Source organism: Ictidomys tridecemlineatus, chromosome 9, assembly GCF_052094955.1.
Source record: "Ictidomys tridecemlineatus isolate mIctTri1 chromosome 9, mIctTri1.hap1, whole genome shotgun sequence".
Lineage (NCBI taxonomy): Eukaryota > Metazoa > Chordata > Mammalia > Rodentia > Sciuridae > Ictidomys > Ictidomys tridecemlineatus.
In genome coordinates, this window is record NC_135485.1 from 128,844,493 (window position 1) to 128,871,681 (window position 27,189).

General features: G+C 39.9%; 1 protein-coding gene and 1 pseudogene across 2 annotated transcripts in view; one reads left to right on the top strand and one right to left on the bottom strand.

Annotated features, from left to right (window-relative positions):
• Positions 1-27,189, bottom strand: part of Smad1 (SMAD family member 1) — a 75,660-nt gene that overhangs the window by 41,388 nt on the left and 7,083 nt on the right. For both annotated transcript variants that reach the window (XM_078022070.1, XM_021727892.3), the window contains exon 2: positions 1,327-1,904. In XM_078022070.1, the coding sequence (XP_077878196.1) occupies positions 1,327-1,726 (400 nt within the window). In that variant the 5' untranslated portion in view covers positions 1,727-1,904. The remainder of the gene's footprint in view (positions 1-1,326; positions 1,905-27,189) is intronic.
• On the top strand, positions 4,846-6,577 carry LOC101962484 (heat shock cognate 71 kDa protein pseudogene; annotated as a pseudogene).

Consider the following 27,189-nt stretch of genomic DNA (forward strand, 5'->3'; position numbering starts at 1 on the left):
GAGATTACTTAAATGCTTCAATATCAAATCTCTTTCGATTGACCCAACTGTCCAGAATATGGATTCTAACTTGAGGGCAAAACTATAATTTAAAAAGAGTCATGTGTCCATAGGAGACTGATTCCAGGACTCTCCTAGACTCCATGATCTGTGGATGCGCAAGTTCCTTATGTAAAATGGTACAGGATTTAAGTATAACTTATACGTAGATCCTCCTCCACACTTTAAATCATCTTTGAATTACCTATAATACGCAAAACAACGTAAATGATATAGAGATAGTTATTCTACTCTACCGTTTAGAGATAATGGGAATAATCTGTACGTGTTCAGTACAGATGTCATATTTTTCTGAGTATTTTCAATCCCCAGCTGGTTCTACATATGAATACAGAATCCACAGACGTGGAAAGTCAGTTGTGTATTCTTTACCTCCAAAAAGGTCATATGTGTAAAAACTAGGAGTATCTTATAATTGTATCAAATTATTTCACAGCATAATTCTTTTACATCCTCCACTAGGAGACGATGATAAGTGCTATTCTTAAAGACAAAGTAGTAAAAGTCACAATGGCTTCGTGATGGCTTGTGGACATATGGCAAGCAATAGAATGTTCTTTCCTGATTTTCTTCCCTTGCAATATTTTTTTTTCATAGCTAAATCTGCCCATACAAATGTACAGAACAAAGTGAAACAAGAAAACAAATTCAGAAATGCATTTACTAAAAATTAGAGGTACTGGTATTGCAATGACAATTTTCCCAGCCTGTTTCTAAGAAATAAAGCTGATTTAAGAGGTCTAAGCTGTTAAAATGTATTTGGATTAAACTACCAAAGACCACATGTTAAAGGCTTGTTCCCCAGAGTGGCACTGTGGTAGATGGTGGGACCTTTAAGCGGTCAGGCCTACTGGAGGTCTTCCAGTCATCAGGGGCATGCCCTTGAAGGGCAGAGAGGAACCAGCTCCTCTTACTCTTGAGATGAGCTTTGTTCTACCATGTACTCCACACCACGACGCGCTGCCTTGCAACAGATCCACGTGACCATGGACTGAAACCTCCAAAACTGTGGCTCAAATAGATCTTTTCTCCTCACGAGTTGATTATCTCAGGTCTTCGTTCCAGTGTGAGAGAGCTAACTAACACATGGGCTCATGTTCTCTTTTTCTCTCTCTCTCTCTCTCTCACGCACACACACACACACACACACACACACACAATTCCCCAAATACTTTGGAATTAAAACCAAAGACAGAAATCTGTTGTTTCAGAGAGCGTGAATCTGCTGCTTGGCAGAAAGCAATCAACACAGAGAGACTCACTCACCGGGGCTTTCTACTCGCTTATAGTGGTAGGGATTGATGCAGACTTCTTTCTGCTTGGAGCCAAAAGGGAACTCGCAGCATTCCAGTGGCTTCAGTTCATGGTGGCTCTGAAGATCAGGCCAGCGCCACACGCGGCAGTAAATGACGTGGGGCAGTCCCTTCCGGTGGGAGACCTGCAGCCTGCCGTCCAGAGAGCGGGGGATGGTGACACAGTTACTGGGCTGCCCGGGGCAGCTCAGGGCCTTCTCCAGCTCCTCCATGGCACCCTTCTTCTTCTTCAGTTTCTTCACCAGCGCGTCCACAGCCTTCTCTGCCCATTTTTCTTCTTCGTCACCCTGTTTCCACCCGAGAAGTCTCTTCACAGCTGGACTTGTGAAGGAAAACAAACTTGTCACATTCATAATGACGGTGCTAGTTATATACTCCTCGGATGTGGTGAAATAAAGGGGTCTCCTAATGTAAAAGGGCAGCAAAGGAGATCACAGTTTACATAGGATTCTCTGCAGCTTCTGAGTTTGCAGTCTTGACAAGTAGAAATCACTATTCTTGATGTTCTAGAACATAATCCAAAATCAGCACCTAGAAAAGAAAAAAAAGGGGAGGGGAAATGTTTAGAATCACACAATTTAATTACAATGTGACAGGTAACTATTTTAAGTACTGTTATGTACAGAAGGTCCCTGGCTTACAGTGGTTCAATTATACAAACTAGTATATGATGGGTTTACTGGGACCTAGCCCCATCCTAAGTCACGGAGCATCTGTATCAGTTTGCCAAGGACTGAACTGTGGTCCCCCAAAATTCACATATTAAAGCTCTAGCCCCTGGTGTGATTTTATCTGGACATGAGCCTTTAAGGAAGAATTTAAGGGCAAATCAGGTCATAAGGGTGAAGCCTTAATCCAATAGGACTGATTGCCTTAGAAGAGGAAGAAAGAGATCCCCAACACCTGCGCCCAAGAATGATGGAAAGACTGAAAGACCATGTGAGCAAACAGCAAGAAGGTAGCCATCTGCGAGCCAGGCAGAGAACTCTGACCAGAAAACTATCCAGAACCTTGATCCTGGACTTTCCAGACTCTAGAATTGTGAGAAAATAAACTTCTGTTGTTTAAACTGCCCAGTGTAAGGTACATCGTCCAGAGAGGAATAATATACAGTATTTGTCCTTTTAACAATCCTTTGAGTTAGGTAATACAATTACTGCCATTTTATGGATGAGTAAACTGAGATAGTTTAGAACAGTAGTATGTCAATTCTTTATCAAGCATTGGGATAGAAACAAATAGCACCTTAGTGTAAATAAGTTCAAATTTTCAACTTATGTTGTGATGTTTTTATCAAGATTCATTAATAACCTCTAAAAATATATTTTAAGATATACCTCCATCAGCAAAAACTAAAATCAATAGAAAACAGCAAAAAAATATTTGTCTTAATACCTCTGATTTATTTATTAATTATACTAAAAGAGAAGGCAGTTACACTTCTGCTACATAAACTTAACCTTTTAGGCTATTTTTTGGTAAACAAGCCTCTGTCTACGGGCAATAGGGCAAGCAAGGTAGGAAATTATTCCTTGCTTTAAAATTCTTTTCACTGACATGAAAAGAATGAAACACAAGCAGACATACTTGTGCCAAAGTCTTTAGTCAAACTGTCTCATTAAACTTTCCATCTACTCTATACCAGATGAAAACAGGAAAGAAAGGTTAAGAGACTCAATTTGGCTAAGATGGAACAGCAGCTAATAACATACCAACCTTCTCCCCAAAAATTACCACATCAGAAAACCAAAAGTCCAGCTTTTTAAAGGCATCAGAGAGCAACTAAGAAAAAAACAAAAATTAAAAAAAAAAAAAAAGAAAGAATTAAAGAGTTAAGATCCTGGAGAGAAGGTATAAACAACGAAACGAGCTGAACACCTACACTACTTTTCCTCTCCAGGCATTCTAGTAGGGAAGCAGGAAGCAGCTATGAAGAAGCTAAAAAGGCTAAGCAAAGCCACACTAGCCCAGCAGTGCTGAAAAGATACCAAAAACCTGGAGACGAGTCCACCAAGAAAGAGGAGCCCTGGTGAATACTCTGCCTCCAGCAGTCTTCTGCAGGTGTAGGCTCAGTTCAAAGCCAAAACTGGAAGGGAGCAGTCTTTACAGCACTGAAAGTCCAGATCATCCCCATCCCAGACTGGGTCAAGGTGATGGACACCACCCTCTTGCAGCCTGCCAAAAGAAATGCAATATACCCTCCCAAGGGAGAGAACATCATCTTTAGCCTCAATAAGGTTTATTCATAATGAGGCAGGACCAAATGATCCACTGAATCAGAATTGCTTTCTCATAGTTTATATTAGAAAGATGTCCAATATACTAAAGAAAACCAAAACAAAACAGATTAGAACTTGACCTAAGAGGTCAACAAATTCCAGATAATAAAATACAGGCTTAAAATATTAATAAATACTGACTGATATGCCAAGGAACTAGAAGAGTGAGGATTTTAACAGAGAACTGGAACTTATTAAAAATTCTAGAACTGAAAAATAACCAATGAAGACATTAAATAGACTTAACATAAGATTAATTACTGAAGAAAAAAGAATTAGTGATCTGAGAGATCAGTAAAAAAATGTCTTGAGTTTTAAGAGGGGAAAATAAGAAAATAAAGAGACATAATGGATACATTAAAAAGGTCTAGAACTCCAAGGATTTTCCAAAATCCACAGCCGACTCTAGCCACAGATTCATGAAACAAAAAATACAAAAAAGTCCCCAAGTTTCAATGTGTCATATCACAGTAAAATATCTAAAAATTTAAGAAAGAACTCTTTCAAAAGACATTCACATTTCAAATAAGGTTGACAGCTGTCATTTCAATGGAAACAAGACAATGAAATGACACCTTTAGTATGCCAAATATAAATAAGTAGTAGGTAACTTAGATTCTACATTTGGAGAAAAAAAAATTAAAAATTATTATGAAATCAAGGTAGTCTCCAACGAACAAATTCTGAGAAAACTGGCTTCTAGCAGACTGAATCTAGAAGAAAAAGAAATTCTTTGGGAAAAAGGAAAAACAATACAGAGAGAAGGAAGGAACTACCAAAAAGAATGAGGAACTCCAGAAAGGTAAATAAAGGTAAGTCTAAAAGGCATACTGATTTTATAAAACAATAATATAAATATCTTCTGTCATTTAAAATATATGTAGAATTAAAATGCAAAAAAGCAAAAGAAACAAAAAAAGCAAAAATGAGTAAGTTGTGTCCTAAGCTTCTTGGAGTCTCTAGGCCATGGTAAAGCACTGTTTATTACTGCCATTAAAAATTATATCAATTGAACGCAGTGGCACCTTTTGAGATTTGTGTGGTTTCTTCGCAAGTAGATTCTGGCCTACATATTTGGTACCACGTCTAAGCAACCTGCAGCTGGCTTTGACCTTGGCACCACCTGTTTTTGTGTGAGTGTCTTCCAGCACGGAAAAGTGGAGATACTGTCAATCATCAGGGGAGCCAAACTACCCCAAGCTGTGTCGCCTTCACTGACCCAGAAGGATTGGTCAGTGATGCTGCAAAGAATCAGGTTGTAATGAACCCCATCAATATGGTTTTTGATGCCAAACGTCTGGTAGGATGGAGATCTGACGATGCTGTTGTCCATTCTAATATGAAGCACTGGCCCTTTATGGTGGTGAATGATGTAGGCAGGCCCAAAGTCCAAGCAGAACACCAGGGAGAGAAAAAGAGTTTCTATCCAGAGCAGGTGTCTTCTGTGTTCTGACAAAAGTGAAGGAAACTGCAGAGGCCTACTTCGGGAAGACTGTTACCAGTGCTGTGATCACAGTGCCAGCTCACTTCAATGACTCTCAGTGTCAGGTGACCAAAGATGCTGGAACCGTCACCAGTCTAGTGTATTTAGGGTAATCAATGAGGTAATTGCCGCTGCTATTGCTCATGGTTTAGACAAAAAGGTTGGAGCTCTTTTTATTTAGAAGGTGATACTTTCCATGTGTCAATCCTCACGATTGAGGATGGAATCTTTGAGGTCAAATCACAGCTGGTGACATACTTAAGTGGAGAAGACTTTGACAACCACATGGTCAATCATTTTAGTGCTGAGTTCAAGGGCAAGCATAAGAAGGACATCAGTAAGAACAAAAGAGCTGTCCAAAGTCTCTGTACAGCAAGTGAAAGAGCTAAGCACAGCCTCTCTTCCAGCACTGAGGCCAGTACCGAGATGAATTCTAAGAAGGAATCGGCTCTATACCTCCATTAACCGTGCTCAATTTGAAGAGTTGAATGCTGACCTGATCCGCGGCAACCCTTGATCCTATAGAAAAAGGTCTTTAAGATGCTGAACTAGACAAGTCACAGATCCCTGATACTGTACTGTGGGTGATTCTACTCGTATCCCTAAGATTCACAAGTTTCCACAAGATTTCTTCAGTGGAAAAGAACTGAATAAGGGCATCAACCTTGATGAGGCTCTTGTTTATGGTGCAGCTGTCCAGGCAGCCATTTTACCTGGACACTACTCCTCTCTTTCCATTGAAACTGCTGGTGGAGCTACGACTGTCTTCATCAAGTGTAATACCCCCCTTCCTACAGGCAGACACGGCCCTTCATGACCTACCCTCAACACCAGGCTGGTGTGCTCATTCAGTCATGAAGGTGAGTGCGCCCGTACAAGGGATAACAACCTGCTTGGCAAGCTGAACTCACAGGCATACCTCCTGCACCCAGGATGTTCCTCTGATTGAAGTCACTTTTGACATTGATGCCAATGGCATCCCCAATGTCTCTGCCGTAGACAAGGGTACACAAAAAGAGAACAAGATTACCATCACTAACAACAAAGGCTGCTTGAGCAAGGAGGACATTGAGCACATGGTCCAGGAAGCTGCAAAGTACAAAGCTAAAGATGAAAAGCATAGGGACAAGGTGTCATCCAAGAATTCACTGGAGTCTATGCATTCAACATGAAAGCAACTGTTGGAGATGAGCGACTTCAAGGCAAGATAAATGGTGAGGACAAACAGAAGATTCTTGACAAATGTAATGAGATCATCAACAGGCTGGATAAGAATCCGACTGTAGAGAAGGGAGAACTTGAACATCAGCAGAAAGAACTGGAGAAGGCCTGCGACCCCAGCATTACCAAGCTGCACAGAGTACAGGAGGCAAGGCAGGGGGAATGCCAGAGGATTCCCTGGTGGTGCTCCCCCTGGGCTCACCGTGGAAGAGGTTGATTAAGTCAGCCCAAGGGCTGTACTTTGTTCCACAGTAAAACAGGGAAGGGCCCAAATTTGTAGCAAATGCTATGGCAGTTTTCAAATTGCTGCTATAGTAAATTAATGGGCATTCTCAATACTTGAATATGGAATATGTGTGTACTCGGGGAAAGGAAATAACATTAAACTTTATAAACACTGTATTGTAAGTGGAAAATGCAATGTCTTAAAAGTATTCAAATTTGGGGAAAAAAGTTACAAATTTGTGTCATAATACAGCAACAACTGAAAGAATAAGCTTAAAAGTATAAGCTAATAGTAGAAACAAAAATATGGAATTTAAAAAAATATTGTGATTGCTAAGTATGGTGGTACAAACCTGTAATCCAGCAACTCCGGAGACTGAAGCAGGAGGATCAGAAATTTGAGGCCAGATTCAGCAATTTAACAAGGCCCTACCCTAAGCACCTTAGTGAGACCCTGTCTCAAAATAAAAAATAAAAAGGGCTGGGATACAACAGTGATGCAACCACATCAATGTTTACAGCAGCTCAATTCACAATAGCTAAGCTATGGAACTAACCTAGGTGCCCTTCAATAGATAAATGGATAAAGAAAATGTGGTGTATATATACACAATGGAGTACTATTCAGACATTAAGAAGAATGACTTTATAACATTTGCCAGTAAATGGACAGATCCGGAGACTATCATGTTAAGTGAAATAAGCCAGTCCCAAAAAGGATATGCTGATATGTGGAATCTAATCCACAATAAGGAGGGGAGAGAACAAAAATTCAGTGCCTTAGACAGAGGGAATGAAGGAAAGGAGGGGGAATTAGAAAAGGAAAGACAGTGAAATAAATCTAACATAACTTTTCTATGTACATATGTGAATACACCACAGTGAATCTCACCATTGTGTACATCCACAAGACTGAGGTCCTAATTAGAATAAGATACATTTCACACTTGTATAATTATATCAAAATGGATTCTACTGTCATGTGTAACTAAAAAGAACCGACTGAAAACAAAGGGAACTGGGGATATGACTCAGTGGCAAAGTTGTCTCTGGGTTCAATCTCTATCAAAAACTAAAATAAAAAAATAATATTAATGATAATCCAAAGCATAGAAGGAGAAAAAGGGAACAAATAATAGATAAGACAAATAGAAAATAATAAGATTTAGATCTAATTCTCTTAAATATAAAGACTAAACTATGGCAGCTAAAAGATGGAACTAGATTGGGGAACACCACTTCACCATATTGGGCTTACAAGAGACACACATTAAACATAAGGACACACGAAGACTCAGAGCAAAAGGATGAGAAAAGATACACAATGTATATTTTAACCCCAGAGCTAGCACAGCTATCCACTCAAAGAAAACAAGACTTTAAGACATCTCCTCCAAGAATGAGAAGGGGGGTGGGAAGACATTTCATAATTTAGGAGGTGATCCACCATGTGGACATCACAATCTCCAGTTTATATCCAAGTGAACGACTCCATACACATAAAGCAAAACCTGAAAAACTTAAAATGACAAACAAACCATAATCCTAGAAGGAGATTATTAACTGATAAAACAAGCAGACAAAAACTGCTATAGAAGAGTGACATGTTCGAAGACTTGACCAACTTCATGTCCATAAATCACTGTTAGGGTTTAGATATTAAGTGTCCCCAAGAGCTCATGTGCGAGATAATGAAAGAAAGTTCAGAGGTGAAATGACTGGGTTATGAGAACCTTGACCTAATTAGTGCCTTCATCTGCTGACAGGGATTAACTGGTGGTAACTGTAGGCAGGTGGATATGGCTGGAGGAGGTGGGCTCCTGGAGGCATGGCTTTGGGGTAGATATTCTGTCCCTAGTGAGCCAGCTTAGTCCCTTTCTGCTTCCTGACTGTCATGTTCTGAGCTGCTTACCGCCATAATGCTCTACATCACCTCAGGTCCAAAGCAACAAAGTCAGCCATCTATGACTGAGAACTCTGAAACTGTGAGCCCCAAATAAACTTTTCCTACTCTAAAATTGTTTTTGTCAGGTCTTTTGGTCACAATGATGAAAAAGATGACTAAAACAACCACGAGCACCCAGGAACTGTAGAATACAAAATATTTTCAAATACATACGGAATACCTTTCCAGGATGACCGCATATCAAGCAAATGTCAACATGCATCAAAGGAGTAAAACTGTGTAACTACCAAGATCCTTTAAATTTTTTTTTTTTTTTTTGTACCAGGGATTGTACCTAGGGGATTATACTGAGCCACATCCCCAGTCTTTTTTATATTTTATTTAGAGACAGAGTCTCACTAAATTGCTTAGGGCCTCCCTAAATTGCTGGGGCTGGCTTTGAACTTGTGATCTTCCTGTCTCAGCCTCCCTAGCTGCTGGGATTACAGGTGTGCACCACCACCCCCAGGCTCCTTTTATCTTATTTAATCAACAAAAATATTGTCATTGAAAATAACCACAATTTCCAGCCCACAAGTCAAAGAAATCACAGTGGAGACAAATTATTTTTTAACTGAATGAATGTAAAAATGACATGTCAAAATTTGTAGGATGTGAATCAAGCTGTAATTAATGGGAAATTTATATCTTAAATGCATACATTAGGGGAAAAATGCTGTTCACTATTCTATGTATCCACAAGAGGGGAAAAAAAAAGAATACTAAATAAAACCTAAAGAAAGTAGAAGGAAATGAGAACAGAAACTTTTCTCTTAAAGTATACTACAAAAAAACCCCGTTAAAATCAAAGTTGGTTCTTTGAAAACACTAATAAAAATCGGATAAATCCTTAGCAAGAGTAATTAAAAAAAGAGAAGGCACGGATCACCCATAACAGAAATAAAGTGGGGGAAACCATTACTGATCCCCAAATTTAACAAAATGATGATTATAAACAACTGTGAACTGCATAACTGTGTCGGCTGTGCAACTGTCTGTTACAGGGTGACAATCTATCTACACGTCTGCCTTCCTCACTGGAGGAAGGTGGCTGAGGAACTCTCATGAGTTCCCTTTCTTTGGAGCCTGGAAGTGTACCTGGCACAAGGCAGATTCTCAATAAACGTTTGATTAACTATTTAGCTCTCTAAAGAACCTAGAAGGCCAAATGTGGAGGTTCAATTTTATTCAGTAAGGTTACAGGAAGTGAGTTTTCTATTTTAATGAGCTTCACCAAATTTACTAGTTATTCTGAGGCTGGTATTGTTGCTTTTAATAGGAAAGAGAAAACAAAACCAGGCTACTCTCAAAAGTCACACTTGGTCAGAGTGTACCTATTGGTATGGTAATTTACTTTTTACTAAAGATTGGTTTGGCAAAAGAACCAGAAAGACAACTTCTCTCTAGGCCTCCAGTTAACAATCCAGAGAGGGACTATATTTCTTCCTGTTCTGTACCTCCTCTTTTACTCCCCAAACAGCTTTTTTAACAAATGATTTTCAAATGGAAGGGATAATTTATCAAAATCACTTGGGGTAGTGTCAAATTCTGATGGGAGTTTGTTATTATCTAAAGGGAGTCTGCTGGAGGGTAATATAATAAGAACCATTATTTCAGACCCTGCTTCAACTATTCTAATTGACAGTCAATCACAAAGCTGTGTTACGTGCCTGCTAGACACAGGGGGGACACAGAGACAAAGAAGTCCAACATCCTAAAGGAGCTGTTCACACACTCAGTACAAGAGCCAGTGTGCCAACAGTCCACTCCCACAAAGCACACTGCTAACTTGCCTGCTGAATCCAATGCACGCACGGGGCTGAGATGTTTTATCAGGCCATCTCCAGGACTTCAGCCAGAAGGAAGGCCATGGCTGTACCCAGGTGGACCGTGGGCACAGAAACAGAAAAGAAGGTCCATGTACTGTGCATTTGCACAATGCTATCATAGTACACTTGTGATACATGCAGTAAAACAAGAGCAAACCACGCTAAGGTCTGGATGTTTGTGACCCCCAACCCCATAATGTCTATGCTGAAATTCTAACTCCCAAGGTGATAGTCCTGGGAGGTAATTAGGTTAGGGAGGAAGAGTCCTCTTACACAGGATGACTGCTCTTACAAAAGACCACAGAGAAATGTCTCCTCTCTTCTACCTGGTGGGGTCACAGTGACAAGAGGCCATCTGACTAGAAGGAAGTGGGCCTCAACAGACACCTACTCTGCCACAGCCTTGATCTTGATCCCGCCTCCACACTGCAAGAAGTGAAGCTCTGTGACTTGTGAGCGACTGGGTCTATGGTGTCTTGTAACAGCAGCCCATGTGGACTGAGAGGAATCTCATACAGCGCAGAAAAGAAAAAAACAATTAATTCCAGGAAGTTTTTCCAAAGGGGAAATATCAGTTAGGCCTTAAGTGATGAGCAGAATTTTGCAAAAACAAGAGTGCTCACAGTGGAAGTGCTCGTTATATGACAGCCACTGTGCTAGTACTTCATGTCTACTGACCAGTTTGACCTCACCAACAAACTCTGAAGTAAAGGCTGCCACTGTCCCCATTTTACAGGTAAAGAAAGTGAAATATTAAAAAGTTAAACATCGGATTCAAAGTTACCTACACAGTTGTAAGTGGCAGAGCCAATATCTGAATCCATTTTGCTTGACTCTAGGATCCGGGAATTTAAACCACCATTCTAAACCACTACTTCCAGCAGACACGAGGTACAAATGACCGGGCCTAATCTGGGTGGAGGCGATACAAGGCTAACTGTGAAGGGCAGGGGCAAGCCTGGAACGGCTCTGCGATACGCCTTGTCCTGTGGACAAGTGCAGGTCTCAAATTAGTGTACCAATATGATTCAATCTATGTTCTAGAAAGACAGCTGAGGTAATGTCTTTGATACAGGAAGACTTCTCCACACGAGGAGGAAAAAAAAAATTAAAATTGCCACCTCCCAAAACTTCGGGGGTTGGCAAACAGTAAATAATCTTGATGCTGTCTACAAAAATTAAAGTGAAAACATCATGAACCTGTATATAAACGTGCACAGACAAAACAAAACTCGGACTGATGACAATTTTTACCTACTTGACTGACTCCAGCATGTTTTATATACAAGTCACACATGTAACCTACCTCACACATGAGCCCATGATACCATGGCCTTGGCAAGATAACTAAATTTTTTTTCTACCCCTTTTTGTACTTCCTGCCTTGGTTTATGTCAAAAGTTAAGTGGCCTTATCAGTCTAAAGTGCAAAATAAAAACATGAGTCAGCAAACAGAGATTTCCTTCCCTCTTGCCCAAATACAAACATTTCAACTGATGGAAAAGAAAGCACCCGTCCAGCAAAGACCTGCCACCTCCCCACCCCCACAGCCTCTAAAAATATGGGGCACTTTGTTCCAGAAGAAATTTAATCTAAGGAAATATTCTAAACTGGAAAGGAAAGAATGTTTCACAAAAAGATTCATGAGAAAATCGTTTACAACATAGGAAAAGAGACATTCTAACAATCAGAAAATAGCTGCCAACTATATGCATCCATTAGGTTAGGAAGGAATTCAATGGAATACTCTGTAGTCCTTAAAATTATGTTCACAAAAACTATATAACTGAAAACGGTGGTGGTGTGGCTCAGGATGGAGTGCTTGCCTGGCCTGTGAGAGGCCCCAGCTTCCATCTCCAGCACCACACACACCAACAAAAAAAGTACTTTGAAGCCCGGCTTCACCTGTAAACCCCACCATGCAGGAGGCTGGGGCAGAAGGATCCCAAGTTTGAGACCAGCCTCAACAACTGAGTAAGACCTTGTCTTCCACACAAAATAAATGATAAAAGGGACTAGGGGTGTAGCTCAGTGGTAAAGCACCCCTGGGTTCAATCCCCAGTACTAAAAATTTAAAATAACTTGGAAAAAACTATAAGCAAAACATAAAATGGCACATGACACGAACAACTATGTAAACATACCAAAAAAATGGTGGCTGAGTTTGAAGATGGATTCTTTCTCTTTATTTTTCTAAATTTTTCAAAGTTTTTTAGTGAAAAATCATGTCATTTTTAAGTCCTCCTATGCCAACATTTGCTGATTGAAATACACACACATAAAGCAACTCATGAGCTCAAGTCACATATACATTCTGCTTAGAAGTTGGCTTTCCCTGTGCTCCAGGTCTACAAGTAGTAAGGACAGTTTAAAGCTGGGTTCTAATTCAGAAGCCTTTCCCATGGCATCTCACCCAGCAGGAGGATCTCTATTGGGACTACCAAAAGATGTCCGTATAATACTCCTCCTCAGATGGCTATGGTACTCCTTATTGTTAAAAAGCGGGGAGGGGGGAAGCAATGAATTTTAAAATACTTCTCAGTGCTGTGTAACCTGCTTTGTATTTAAAGGAAACCTAATTAGCCAGTTGCTCCGCCATGGGCATTCTCTCCACCGTGGCCCCATCTAGTAAAGAGGCATGTAATTACCCAACTGTGTGAGTGCCAACAACACATGCTCTGCCACTCCACACCTTACAGACCCCAGTTTCCCACAGGAAGTTCTAAAAGAAAAATTATTCTAATTTGTGTCTGAAGATGCAGTTGGCCCTCCGTTGTCCATGGGTTCTGTACTTGTGGATTCAACCAACAGTGACAGAAAAGAAAGAAAAAAACTGCACCTGTGTGAGACATTTATACTTTCCCCAAACAATAACTATTTACACAACATTTACATTGAAAGAGGTGTTACAGAGATGACTTAAAGCACAGGGGACAAGGTGCATAGGTTACATGCAAATTCTATGCCATTTTATATGGGGGGGGGGGACTCAGGCATGCATATTCTGGTATTCTTGGGATCCTGGGACTAACCCACCCACATATGCCATGGGATGACCGGGCTTTAATACAAAAATGAGGGGAGAGAAAGGCAAAAAAAAAAAAATATATATATATATATATATATATATGGCTAAACACTCTCTTTATCAGCTTCAACTAGAGGCTGTTTTATGATTCTTGCACTGGAATGGAAGCCGGTCGACTAGACGGAATGAATGATCCCATTAAATATTAAGGAAATAATTATCCAGTAAGATAAAATATGGATCCAAAAAATGAACAGGAAACAAAAATCAGACTCCTATCTTAAAAAAGGCAACTGACCGAAGACAAATGGTGTGTCTACTGTCACTGAGGCAAGGGACTCACCTTTTCCCTCCACTTGTTCTTCGGTTCACTACTCTGTCTCAACTAATGGTAAAATATCATAGCATAAAGATCAAAAGAAATAAGAAGCAAAAACAGGTTATTAATTAACTTTACTTTGAAACTGTTTAACAGTTGGATAAGTTATTCAAGAAAAAAAGACAACTTCATAGTAACTCAATAAACCAACTGTACACATATGTCCAGGTTTAAATAGATGAAATGATCTCATGACTACCTGGAAAAAGCAAGACCTGCGCTCCTAAAGCAGATCTTCAGTGGCGCTTCACAGTGATGACCAACCAACTATTGAATTTTGTAGTTCAATGTTTTTACGATATAAAGCTGTTCTGCTATATACTTACTAGATTCCATGGAGATGTAAAACACCTTGGAGATAAATTGCATAAAGTGATCAGTGGCGATATTAATTAGCACTGTGAAAAGGTTTGTGTAATCTAGCCTAACATCCAATTTTAGATAGGGTTCAAGGCCTGATGAAGTTAATTCTTGCCTCCTGAGATACTGAAATTAAAACATCAAAAAGGGTCAAAGGGGAACATACCAAGGGACCTGTAATGCAACTTTCATTACTGCTTGATTTCACTTAGGTAATGAAGTCAGCTGTGTAATTCTAACAAAGGCAGAATTGTCAAAACAGATTATGATTCCCAAGGAGGTTTTTTTTCCAGAGGCATCCTAAAATTCCTGACACTCATAGAAACCACAGACTAACAGAAGACTAGACACTAGAGACCCGGGTTAAAAATACTTAAAAAGAAGAAGCTGCAAAAAATAAAAAATAGAGACAATGCCATTAAATATTTTAAAACATAGAAAGCAATTCATTTTTAAGCCAAGAATTAAAATGCTTTGTTGATAAAAGAGAATTCAGAAAATTGGAACAAAAATCAAAATCATTAAGACCTACATAAAATTAGGCTACTGAATTAATCAGAAGTTCACGAAGAACCGGAGGGCGTGATGAAACTTTTGGTAAAGCTAAAGTACCTATTACTTAAAAGTGAACAAAAGACTCCCCCAGAGACTGGCCCAGTAGGAGGGCTGTGCAGAAACTGGCTTTCACTCCTGTCTCTAGATGGAGAAGCAGCCCACAGGCAGGACCAAGAAAGGGGTGAGGGAGACGTGCTCTGGAACAAGCAGAAGACGGCTGTGCATGTTACTGATCTGCCCAGTTCCTCTTAAACAAAGTGGGAAAGGATACTGTATAACTCCTTAAGGAAAATGATAAATCTTGACTCAAGGCAAACAGGAAAAAGTCAAGTTAAAATTCGCTATATAAATCCAAAGCCATTACATGAAGATAAAAACAGATGGGTCTCAGAAAAAAACAGAGACGGGTCTATTTCAGTGTCAGAAAATGCCCTAAAGTAGAAATGTTCTGTGATTTAGGTTCAACAAATAATCTGCTCAAATGTCGTTTTCCGGGTTACTCTAGTCAGGAACTCAGTCTGAGACATGTGTACTGTAGGAGGAAACAGGTAAAGCACCCTTGCACTCCATCATCCCATTGTAAAACAGCAGTCGACATCTCAACCCATGTCAACTACTGCTAAAGAAAAGGCACAGCTAACCAAAATAGAACAAAAAGAAATATGAAGAAAAACAAACCTCTATTTCTTCTACAGATCCTAATGCACATTTTAAAGTAGTTACTTTAGGTTAAAATTAGCTGCTCAATTGAGTCCTCAGAAAATGTATTAAGCAAAATTCCTACACAAGAAAGCCACAGTTCACAGAAGAATTCTGTTGGTCCCAGTCACAGCAGCAGAAAAGTCCTACAGTCACCAATATCTGGAAGTCAAATGCTCCTTGTTGAACTTCTTACCTATTGGAGCTTTGTCTACTTCCAAATTTTCCAACCTTTTAAACACAAGGCAGACTAATAAGTGTGCTAAGTTTTCGTTAAAAAAAAAAAAAAAAAAAAAAGTTTTCTAGAGCTTGACTTTCTGAAGCTGGAAGTATTGAAACTCCTGAAAGCCTATTTCCCTTTTAGAGCAATAATGCAGGAACTGCTAACCAAGTGCTACCAAGAGTTGTAACAATGTAGTCTCAGCAGAGTGCTAAGTGGGAGTCCTAGGAAATCAAAAAGAAAAGGAATAACATGAAGACTTTGGATTCCAACTCACCACACAAACTCACTGCAAGCTTCGACTTCTCAGACAAATAATTCAAAAGGAACATCCCCTTGGTGAAAAGGAAGCAAAGAGGTTTTGAATGTCACTATTACATAAGTTTCATTTACACATGTAAGTGCATGAACTATGCATCTCAATACATCTTCATTACATTAAAAAATCAGGCTATGCTGTGCACACACAAAGCCTCCCATCCTGACAATCTAGGCTGCTTATGGGCAGCCCGGTTAGTTTTTCTTAGTCACATAGATTCCGTAAGGAATAGCAGGTATCAGTTCTTTTCTGTCTCATTTGATGATAACTTGTTTAGGTAAGGAAACTGATGGCCATAAAAGTTTTCTTACTGTTACTAACTTCAACAAATTTGGCTTTTCTACATCTTCTCCCCATCTCCTCTAAAAGTCCTAGAATATTCCTAATCCCACTGGATCTCCACTCTTGAATCATGCTTGTAATGAAAAACCGTCCTCCAGGACATAGTAATCTTCCAAGAGATCCAGGTTCTCACAACCCTCACTCCCCATAAAGCTTATCTGTTTCACTTCAACTCAACTGATGTATAGACTCATTTGATCACTCCTCAAATGCAGGAAGGATACCAAAACCTTCAGCTTTAAAATTTGATTTTATTGACTATCCCAGGAAAGAGTCTATTGTAGAAAAAAACTATTCTCTGAATCATAGTTATCCTAGAATAGCAATTTCACAGACTGCAAGGAAGGCTAAATCTGGTAAATTTCCATAAGTGGCCAGTTATGGAGGAGAAATGTTTAACTGATCGTCTACCTTATGCAAGATTATACTGTATGTTTTTACAAACATAATCTTACTGCCTCCTCAAGGCAATCCTCCAAGGTATGCATGTCTCTATTTTACTAAGAAATCAACTTGAGACTCAGAGGTTAAGTAACTTTCTCAAGCAACAGCTCTACATTTTAAACCTGTACTAACTGATACTAAAGTTCATTAATCATGTCAAAAAAATAACAATTCAAATACCAAATTCATGATGAAAACAGAATCAACTACAGGAGGAAAAACTATCCCTTTTATTTTTTTCTAAAAAGCCCTGCTTCACTTCATCTTTTGGAACACAGTTCTCTTGCTCCAGGGATCCTGCAGGTGCTGTCCACAACAACAAACATGCACATCTGTAGGGCGAGCGGACTGACGCAAAGCAGGACTGACGCAAAGCAGGACGGCCTGAACCCTTTCCCTATATTTAGATCCTTCAACTCAGCTCTTAATTGCATCATTTAATCAGGACCCTCTGGAAGGGAAACACATCCATATTCATCACAGGCATCAAAGGAAACATCTTTACAAGTTACATCCTTTTGCAAACTCACACACAACCCCAGCCGCTCTCCCCACTGCTGAACCCCTCCTCTGGGAAGAGCATGGAATTTTATTTCTTTTTATCACTTGAAAAAATCACTTCCCTCCTAATTCAGTAAAACTGGGTGGAGGCCACTTCCTCCACAGGTGAGAGAAATAAAACTTGTTGATCTGTCATTGTCAGGAATTGTATCGTTAACCATTTATTTTACATATTTTGAAAATGGAAACAAAAGGCAGACTAAACCCAGAACAAGAAATCGGGGCCCATGTTCAAGGCTTTCAAATAACACCGCCCCCCCATTTTTTTTTTGTCTTCTTAAGATGGTTTCTAAATTAGAAAACAAGAGTCCTGAACTTTGTAAAGGTTTGAGCGCAGCCTTCTACTTCAGAGCTGCACTTGAACAAACCTCTCAGAACTTCAATTCGATTTTCCACAAAATTCTGACACCACCTCCACAAAATTCTGACACCAGTGTGTTGTTACAGGGATTGAATACGAATATGTAAGGCTGATTTGGAAATTATAACATGCTGAAAAACTTAAAAAGCACATCATCAACTGAGCAATATTCCAAATAAAGCTAACTTTAATTCTTTGTTAAAAGAGGAAATCTGTTCAGTTCTTTTGTTTGCTTAACGAAGTTCTAACTTATTTTTTTAAAAAGGGAAAATAAGAAATGATAACCGCTACAGTTATTCACTTCATACAACAAACACCTACTGTGTGCTGGGAGCCATTCTCAGCCCTGGAACACAGCACTGAAGGAGACAGAAAGCTAGTGCCACCTGAAAGGGCATGCGGGGAGGAGAGAGCCAACAGAGAAGAGCAAGTACCGAGGCTCTCAGGAAGAATGCACAGGGGACCTTTGAGGCCCAGGCAGCCAGAATGGGCCTGACAGCTTCTGCTCCAAATTAAGATGGGTGATGGGGACCATGGGGAGAGGTGAGCACAGCAGAGCCACCATCTGACTGTCCGCTTCACTGGATGACTAAGATGTCACTGGTTAAGACAGACTGAACGGGTGTGGGGTGAAATAGTGAATGGGGGAGCGACGAGGAAGCCATGGCAACTATTAAGGTCCAAGATGTTACAGTGCTGGGCAAACATGGCATGGTGGACACAGTCAGGTTCTGGATGAATCCCGAAGGTGCCGCGGTGCACAAGTAACACTCGCTGCTTGCATAAAGAACATGATTCACCACAAAGTTGGAGAAAGCCATTTAAGTTTTAAAAGTATGAAATCCTGGGCTGAGGCTGAAGCTCAGTGTTTAAGTGCTTGCCTCGCATGTGTGAAGCACTGGGTTCAATCCTCAGCACCACATAAAATAAATAAAGATACTGTGTGTTCATCTGCAACTAAATAAATATTTTTTTAAAGTATGAAACTACATTACGGGGACTGTGAGAGCGAATACTGGAGGAGCAGCATAAGAATTTGGACTGGAGTATATGCAGAGAGCGTGACTGGGATCCAAACTCTTGCAGGAAATGGGGTGATGGATCGATGGGGAGTGTGAGGCAGTACGCGGACTAACAAGGAAGGGTGGCGAGACTACAAACCTACAGGAGAGCCAAGGCTGGTGGAGGATGGTCTGGAGGTGACAGTGAAGAGGTGAGAGGGTTAGGAAAGAAAAGAGCTAACACTTGAGAGCTCCAGGGAACCAGCATCCTCAGAAGAGCACAGAGGAAGACCTGTGTTCAAGAGTGTTCCTGCTCTGAGTAATCCAGCTGTCTAACAATAATGGAACCATTAAATAAGTTAGGTACATTCAATTAAATAATAATAAATAGATAATAAATAAAAATGACATGAAAAAGATATTTACATAGTGGGGAGACCCATATCAAACTTCTTTAGTTCAAAGAAGCTACAGATCAACTATGAATCCTTTTCAAAAGCAAATGAAAACAGTGTGTGCAAACACATGCACTTTTACAGGCCTAGAAAGAAAAAACCAAACCAAACACACTGAAAGCAAGTGGCTGCCTTCAGCAGTGAGCTGGGAGCAGGTGAGTGCAGAGCCCACCACTGCTCCTCACACCAAGGATGATTTTCAAGTTTAAAACCCAATAAAAATTAAAAATGAAAGTAGGCAAAAATTTATTCTGCATAGCTCCAGAAGACAGCATTGTGACCAAGAGGTTGCAAGTTTTTTGTTTGTTTTGTTTTGCGTTTTAAGAAGAAAAGAATTAAAAGGGTATCTTCACAGAATAGATACCACTGAACAACTGAACAGTGATTTTCAGAGGCATGCCTCCTGTACCCAGGGGTGGAACATGTGACCCAATTCTAAGTGAATGGGATAATGGATGGGAGTGTACTCTTTCATTAAGCAGTTCAGCTTCATGATCGAAAACTTCATTTAACAAAAAAAATTTTCCTTCCTATTCAAGTCCCCTTTCTGCTAAAAATTCAAATATCCATCAAAATCCTCAATGCATAAATTTCTAACAAAAAAAAGTTTTGTATTATTCAAACAACTTCAAGAGTAATTTGGTCCTGATTTTTTTCTAGAATATAAATCTGCTATTTAGAAAAATAAAATGTCTAGAAATCAACACTTATATAACAACGGAAAAAAAAATTAAGATCAGCCAGATACTATCCCACATGACAATCAATGACAGCCTGTTTTCAACCTGCCAAAAACTGGAGTGGACTAACAATTGTTCACTTGGCACCTCCGAGGCGCACTTGAATAAACAGCAAGAGCTCCCTCCAGCTAAGAGCTAAAAGAAGAAAGTTTTCCTCTGGTTTTAAAGAACTAACGCTTCAGATATAGGTAAACACTGCCCACAAAACCAGGTGGACTTGTATCATAAATCTAGGCCTTTTGTGCCTTTGATGACAAGTTCTGTCCAGTTCTATCCCATAACTTCCCTACAGTAACAAACACACCAATTAGAAGTGCAAAACCGAAGGCCTGAGAACCCAAGTAATCCTCTTGTATGGGTTCTAAGATGTCTACGACACCAACTATTATTGAAAAAAATCCTTTAAGTACTTACTATCAAACATATAGGTACAGCAGAAGGAAGAGGACAATGATACCATTCCCACCACCATCCCCCTTACAGAAATAAAGTCTGTGAGAGAGCTGGCGCGGGTGGGGTGGGGAGCATTTAATAAGGTACTGTGGTAAGAATCACAGGGCAATATGATTGGACTATTTATCGAAGGAGGAAACATGTTCAGGTACAGTAGCCAATGGCCTGTGCCATTTTCTTTGCTACCACTATATCTGCTATGCATACTGAGCTTCATGTTGTTCACCTTGCAATGGAAACCTAATTGAGTTCAATTAACTATCAACCAGTCACACCATGGAATATGAAAATGGAATGCATATTCCAAAGCAGCATCAGCAAAAATGAAATGCTGTTTTGGAATGTATTATGATTTAACCAAGAAATCTTTTAGTTCCTTCTGTTTTTCTTAGAATGATAATAAAGCTCTTATGTAGCCTGAGAAAACAGTAAATGAAAGAACTACCTGTTGGAGATTCAAAACTTGCTGTGAAAATATGGAAGTGGATGACAAATTAACCATCAGTTTTCTCAATATCGTAAAAACTTTTATCACATGAATCACTCTATCCTCCTCTCAGAATTTAGAGTATCAGCAAGAAAGAGCCTTTTTATAGAATACATCCTGGCACGAGAACTCAAAACACTTTTGTCACTCTTGCCACCAATTTCAAAGGGAAAGAGTGTTGTGCAGATGGATCTATGGAAAATGCCACAAGGGCTAGTCATGGTCCCCATCAATCTTCAACACAGATAAAGTATTAAAAAAAAAATCACCCCATGTCCTCCTCATCATCAGCACTACATGCAAGCACTTGACCTGTACCAACTCTCTCCATCCAGCTGAGGCTCCTGTAAGCTGTTTTACAGATGACAAAAGTGAGAACAGATAAGCTAAGAATCAGCTGCCCTCCTAACCACCTCCTCCTTTCTTGATGATAAAGCTGAAGGACCCACAAGCAAAGATTTTGTTGTTATTGTTTAGTTATAGATGGACATAATACCTTTTTATTATTATTATTATTTTTTTTTTATGTGGTGCTGAGGATGGAACCCAGTGCCTCTCACATGCTGGCAAGTACTCTCCCCTGAGCCCCAGCCCAGCCCTCGTTTTATTTTAATCCCTCTAAGGCTTCCCTTCCCAGCTCATTTTTGGTTTTTGTTGTTGCTTTACTTCTTGACACCGTCCCACTTTCTAGAACATGTAAAAACCAAGAGTTTTAGCAGGGCAGCAATGACAAAATTGAATTCATTTTCATCTAAAGAGCATGGAATAAACTTAAGTTTTAACTTAACAAAAGGAAATGGGGCCATTACTTCACATCAACACCCCTGTAACGTATTCAACTCTTAACATCCTTTTCTTACAATGAGTCTGTGGAATATTAAACTCTTTTTAAGAAATTCAATTTCTTTACATTCTCACCAACTGTTTTTAAGGTCCTTTATGGAAAACAAAGTAATACAAAAAAAAATTAGTGGCTCATTTTTTGGGGGATACCTCTTATCTAATCAAGCAAAATACAGAGACAGAGAAAATTTAAAGGATTCTTTCAAATATCCTATCTGTATAAAGTAAAACACTACAATATTCACAGCCATACCTGGTGCATAGCTCTAAGTCGAAATTCTGCCTGTACTCTGGAGGATTGCGGCGGAGGGGTTAGGAATGGAGGGAGATAAAGCAAACACGTAAGGAATGGCAGCCACTACGGTCGGTATCCATCTGCCTCCCAATCCCTTCTCCATCCTCAGTCCCAGCATTCTCGGCTTCAGCATTACAAGGTGCCCAAGTAGCCCCATAGGACTCTACCTACCAGATGGCAGTCACAAGGCCCCTCCTTCCCACCCACTCACCCCCCAGGTGTGACAGCCAGAAACTTTCCCAGGCTCTGCTGGTGAAAAGCTGCTCTATTCCACACTCTACCTCTCCGTTTCTCTTTGTAACCTCAGCAGCTTTATGTAGCTGCACTTCTAGACTCCAGGAATCAAAGAACTGCTGGTTGCTTCAAGGAAAAAGGAGACCATGTAAAAGACACACACCTGTTCTCTTTTCTCCTCAAATAAAAAAAAAAAAAAAGGGAGCAAGTCAGTCCTAGCTTTTAAATGGCGTGCCTGAGCACCTGGGACAGGATCCTCGCTCTGCCAAGTGCTACCGGGAGCAAAAGACCTTCTGAATGGCTCCTACCCACGGACACTCACGAGGAACAAGAGCACATATCCTGGCATGTTTTTAAAAATACCAAAATGGAAAAATGCACTCCACAAGTGTCTACTTTGAGTCAGGTCAACAGCTCTTAATACTGCTGCATTGTCCAAGTGGTAGTTTCTAAAAGCAACCCCAATATAACCCTGGAATAGGGTCCCCTAGGGGTGGGGGACTGACTATTCATGTGACTCTGACAAGAAGATGCTGGCAGTGCTGTGCTCCATAAGGTGCCAACACCAGGATCAGAAGACACTTCCCATACCCTCAAGGGACTCAGTCCAGAGTTACTGTGATAACTGAAATCAAGGTGTCCCAACAGAAGCCAGACTAGACAAGCAGGTTTGTACTGTTCCTCAAAGTTACACTTCCCATTCTGTATCCCAGCTTTATCAAGCTGTACACGCAATATGCTGTGAAAACAAGAATAAACATAAATACAGACACTCAAAAACTTGCTGAGAATGAACTAAGGTAGAAAAGTAGGCAGGAAGAGAAAGTTCTACCAATTACATCAAACTTCTTTCCCAATCCCTTGATCTGGAGACACTACCCCAACTAGAAGTGAAATACCTTCAGTCTAAGACTAAGTAACATTACAACAAAGGCATGTTATTTAACTTTTTATATTGCTGTCATCTCTTCTTACCAGTTAGATTGCCTCTTCAAAGTAGAAACTAGTTTTACAGTATCCTTTCCTCTACAACCACAGTCCTGTGCTGGATGCACGGTACAAACATGTGAAGTTCTTGGTGAACTGTTTACTTCTGCCTTCAAAAGCAAAACCTCACACTCAGGATGGGCTCTTTTTTAAAGACTTTCCTAGGACACAGAGTAACGTCTTGGCTACACCATTTGACCACTCTCCACTGTTTAAATGCAAATAAATGCTATGCAGTTTTTGTACCAATCATTTAAATGATAATCAATTCTATTCAGTGAACAGAAAAACATTTAAAATCAATCAAATGTTCCTTCAAGCTTGAACTGACTAAACAGAAGTCCTGAGCACACAAACTCGAATACGGGGAAAATAAAGAGGTTGTTATTAATTATGCCAGGCTCCAAAGCCGGCAGTGGACAAAAGGCGAAACTGGAAGCTGTAACAGAGGACATGTGAGCTACATACCATCGACTGTCCTCAGTTTCAATAAGGACTAAATGTACAATTTCCACAGCAACATTCACTACACTGTCACTCCCTTTCACAAAAAAGCAACTGTCCTTTAATAAAATTAAGATCTCAACATTTACCTCCCTCTCCAACTTAGCTTCAAGAGTTTGAGTGACAGGTTGGACCAGTGCATACCAGTTCAGGGCCTGCACTCCCAGTCACTCATCACAGAAAACACAGTTAGGAAGCAGGCCAGTGATGAGCCTGTAGGTGAGATTCTCAAGCTCCCTCACCCACCATTACCACAACTTTGAGATATTTGCAGGTAATTTAAAAGAAAGGCGATGTGGTAAGGCTGAAAATGCAGACAAATTCTGATTCTGTCTAGTAGTGAGCTAAGGGCCCACTTAATGCTGAGGTAAGACAATGTGACTCAGTTAGGTATGGACCCTACTAGTCACCAGCAGACTTCTTCCTAATGGGCAGTACATGAAAAGACTTTAAAACCCATGACCACTAACTATTACCCATAAGGAAAAAATCTGGAAAATTAAATGCTGATGTCTAACTTTCTTTAACTTTATAAGAGGTTTTACTACATGGGGGAACTTTTCTTACTTTATTTTAATACCTCATAAACCAGTCCATCTCAATAATCAAAACCATATTCCAAGACATCACTGTGTCTCTCATGAATCAGTAAATGCCACTATAAAATCTCATACTGCAACACAGGTAGGTGGGAAAGAGGCCTATTTCAAAATGCTCTAGGGAGAACTGGTGTCTTTAAGCCCATGCCAGCAGATTGAGGAATATGCATATGACTGATAGCCCGGAAAGTGCTAGAAACACCCCACATTCTAATAAGAAAATTCCAAAATCATGTCATGAGGGAAGCAGGGTGATATCAAGTAAACCAGATGGAGAAGGCCTGCTTCTCAGAAGCCATGTAAGTCTAATAGGTGTAAACACACACAAGACTATGTACACAATGTGTGTGTGTGTGTGTGTGTGTGTGTGTATGTACATATATGGATATATATATATATATATATATATATATATATATATATACATACACACATGGATAAATATGTATAGATATAAATAATCTTGACCCTCCTTGTAACTCCAGAGCATTTCTTAGGATTCTCCTTTTCTTCAAGGAGAAAAGCCCAGCGTTTCCAGATTGACACTTTCTGGTCTATAAAGAAAAACACAATAAAAGAGAAGATATCATTTCCATTCCGGTGATGAGTCTGATCCAGAACACAGTAGAACATTTTATGTTTGTTAGTTTGTATATTTTATTTGTTCTTACATTACTTGATCATACCCCTTTCCTGTATTTTTCTATTAGAGTGGTATTTCCTATTAATTTTAAAAGTTTCTTACAAAGAACAATATTTAGTTGAAATCTGCTATCTTTTAGGTGTATCTGTGTGTTTGGTCAAATCTATAAAAATTTTCCTTTATGGTTTCTGCCCTTGGAGGCACATGGAGAAGTGCTCTGTAGCTGACTATTAATAATGTCCCCAAACTGACAGAAATCAATCTCTCTCTTTCCATCCCCCAATAGGGTAAGAACTCATGCCAGAATTTTCCTGCACCAAGCATGTATCACTATAATGAAAAAAAATTAATACTAATGAACACTGTAAGAAAAGCAATAAATAAGTCTGAAAAACTTATTTTTAAAAGCCCTGAACAATTTAAATAATCTCTTTAAATCATTAAAGAGTCTTCCCTTAGCTCAATTAATATACTTTTCTTTAAAACCTTTATCTAGAATTGTCAGGGAAATGCTCTATCTACAAATTCTCAAACTTGATATCTCACAATTTCATTACCAGGACTCCCAATGTGTAACTCCTCTCAATTCATTTAATCCATTAGGCTCCCTTATCTAGACTGGACTCAAGATTGCCTTCATTAACATTCTAGACTCTAAAAAACATTGATTTTTATAAACAGTTACCATACATGAATGCTGATTATGTGCCAAGACCTATGCTAAGTCTTTTATGTATTCTGCACTTCACTGACTACGAGATGCACCTCTGACATTTTAACACCACAGAAGCCAGGAAAGCTTACAATTCAGAGTGCTTTCAAGAGGTTTTCCCCTCATTTGTACAGGAAATAACATCTCACAATTAGCACTATCTTAGATTAGATGAAATATGGATGAATAAGTCATTTCATCTCCGAAGCAATCCAAGACTGATACTATCATCCCTATTCTTCCCGATGAGGGAGAATCCAAGGTTAGTGGTAGCTTTGAAAAAGCAAATCAGTGTCGGGCCTGGATTTAAACCCAGGCAACCTGACTTAGCATAGGGTACGAATGAAAGCTTGGAAGTCTTCCCTAAACTTCAGGAATGCCCTTCCAAAATCCCTGAAGAACTTAGCCGCCCCACCTTAAATTCCACCTGGGAACCCATCTGCTCTCCAGGTCCAGCAGGCCAGAGTCATACTAGAAAGTAGCCATTACTCTGTTCACCAGAGTCTTTTTATCCACTGTTTAGAATTTGAATCCTCGGTCAACCCTCTGGCACATGATTTACAATGGTTCCTCCAAGACTTCTCCAGGATTCTAAAACTTCCCTGACGTTTGCTGATCCCCTCACCTCATCACCCTGATGCAGGGGCTTGCCTCCTAGGACAGTGGAAGCTGGCGCGAGCTCTGCACGGCACTTTCCTCTAACCTTGACCCCCAGCCTGCTTTCTCAGACTTGCACTCCTTCCTGTATAGGTGTCCGCATTTTGTTATCTGCGCCAACACTAACTCCATCACCTTTAATCTTCGATTGCTCTCTATTAATTTCTTTCCCTGAATCTCCAAATATAAACAGGTCTCATTTTGAAAAATAAGTAATTTGAGATAGTATGAGAATCTAGTCCTCATCTCTTTACACACTCAGACCTTTTTCCTGCCAACACATTCATTTGATCATGTGACCTTCTCTCCCATACCCTGAACCTCACACTTGCCTCTCCAGACCTACTTCTGGATTTTCTTCCCACAGTTTCCTGGTTTCACCTCTCCGCTGACCCTCTACTCTTCTTCCAGTTCCTTCTTTTCTCGATTTCAAACATGCCTCTTCCTTCTCCTAACTCCTAACTGTGGACTACAATGAAGCCAAAGCACTGTTTCTCTCTTTGTGGGTCCCTGAGAATATGAAGTAGACGGCTGCTGAGGGTACATAGGAAAGCTTGGAAGTCTCCCCTAAACGTCAGGAATGCCCTTCCAACAAACCTGTGGAACACTTAGCCACCCCACCTTAAATTCAACATGTCCAGTCAACCCTAACTTTCTCCTTCTACAGCCACTTCTCCCATACTAAGGTTGGAAATTTAAGATTCACCTCTGACATCTGTCACTCTATAGCCAATCACAAGTCTCTGTGGTATTTGACCTGCAAAACTCTTTTTTCTTCCACTTCCACCTTCACCAGAAACTTACCATCACACAGATAATTCAATAGCCTTCTTATAAATCTTTTGGCATCAAGTTCTACCTGCTCCAATCTGAACTGCATGCCCCATCACTTTCAGTGACTTCCCCAGGCTTCCTATTCTAAAACACCAAGGTTTCAAATTCTCATCCCAACATAT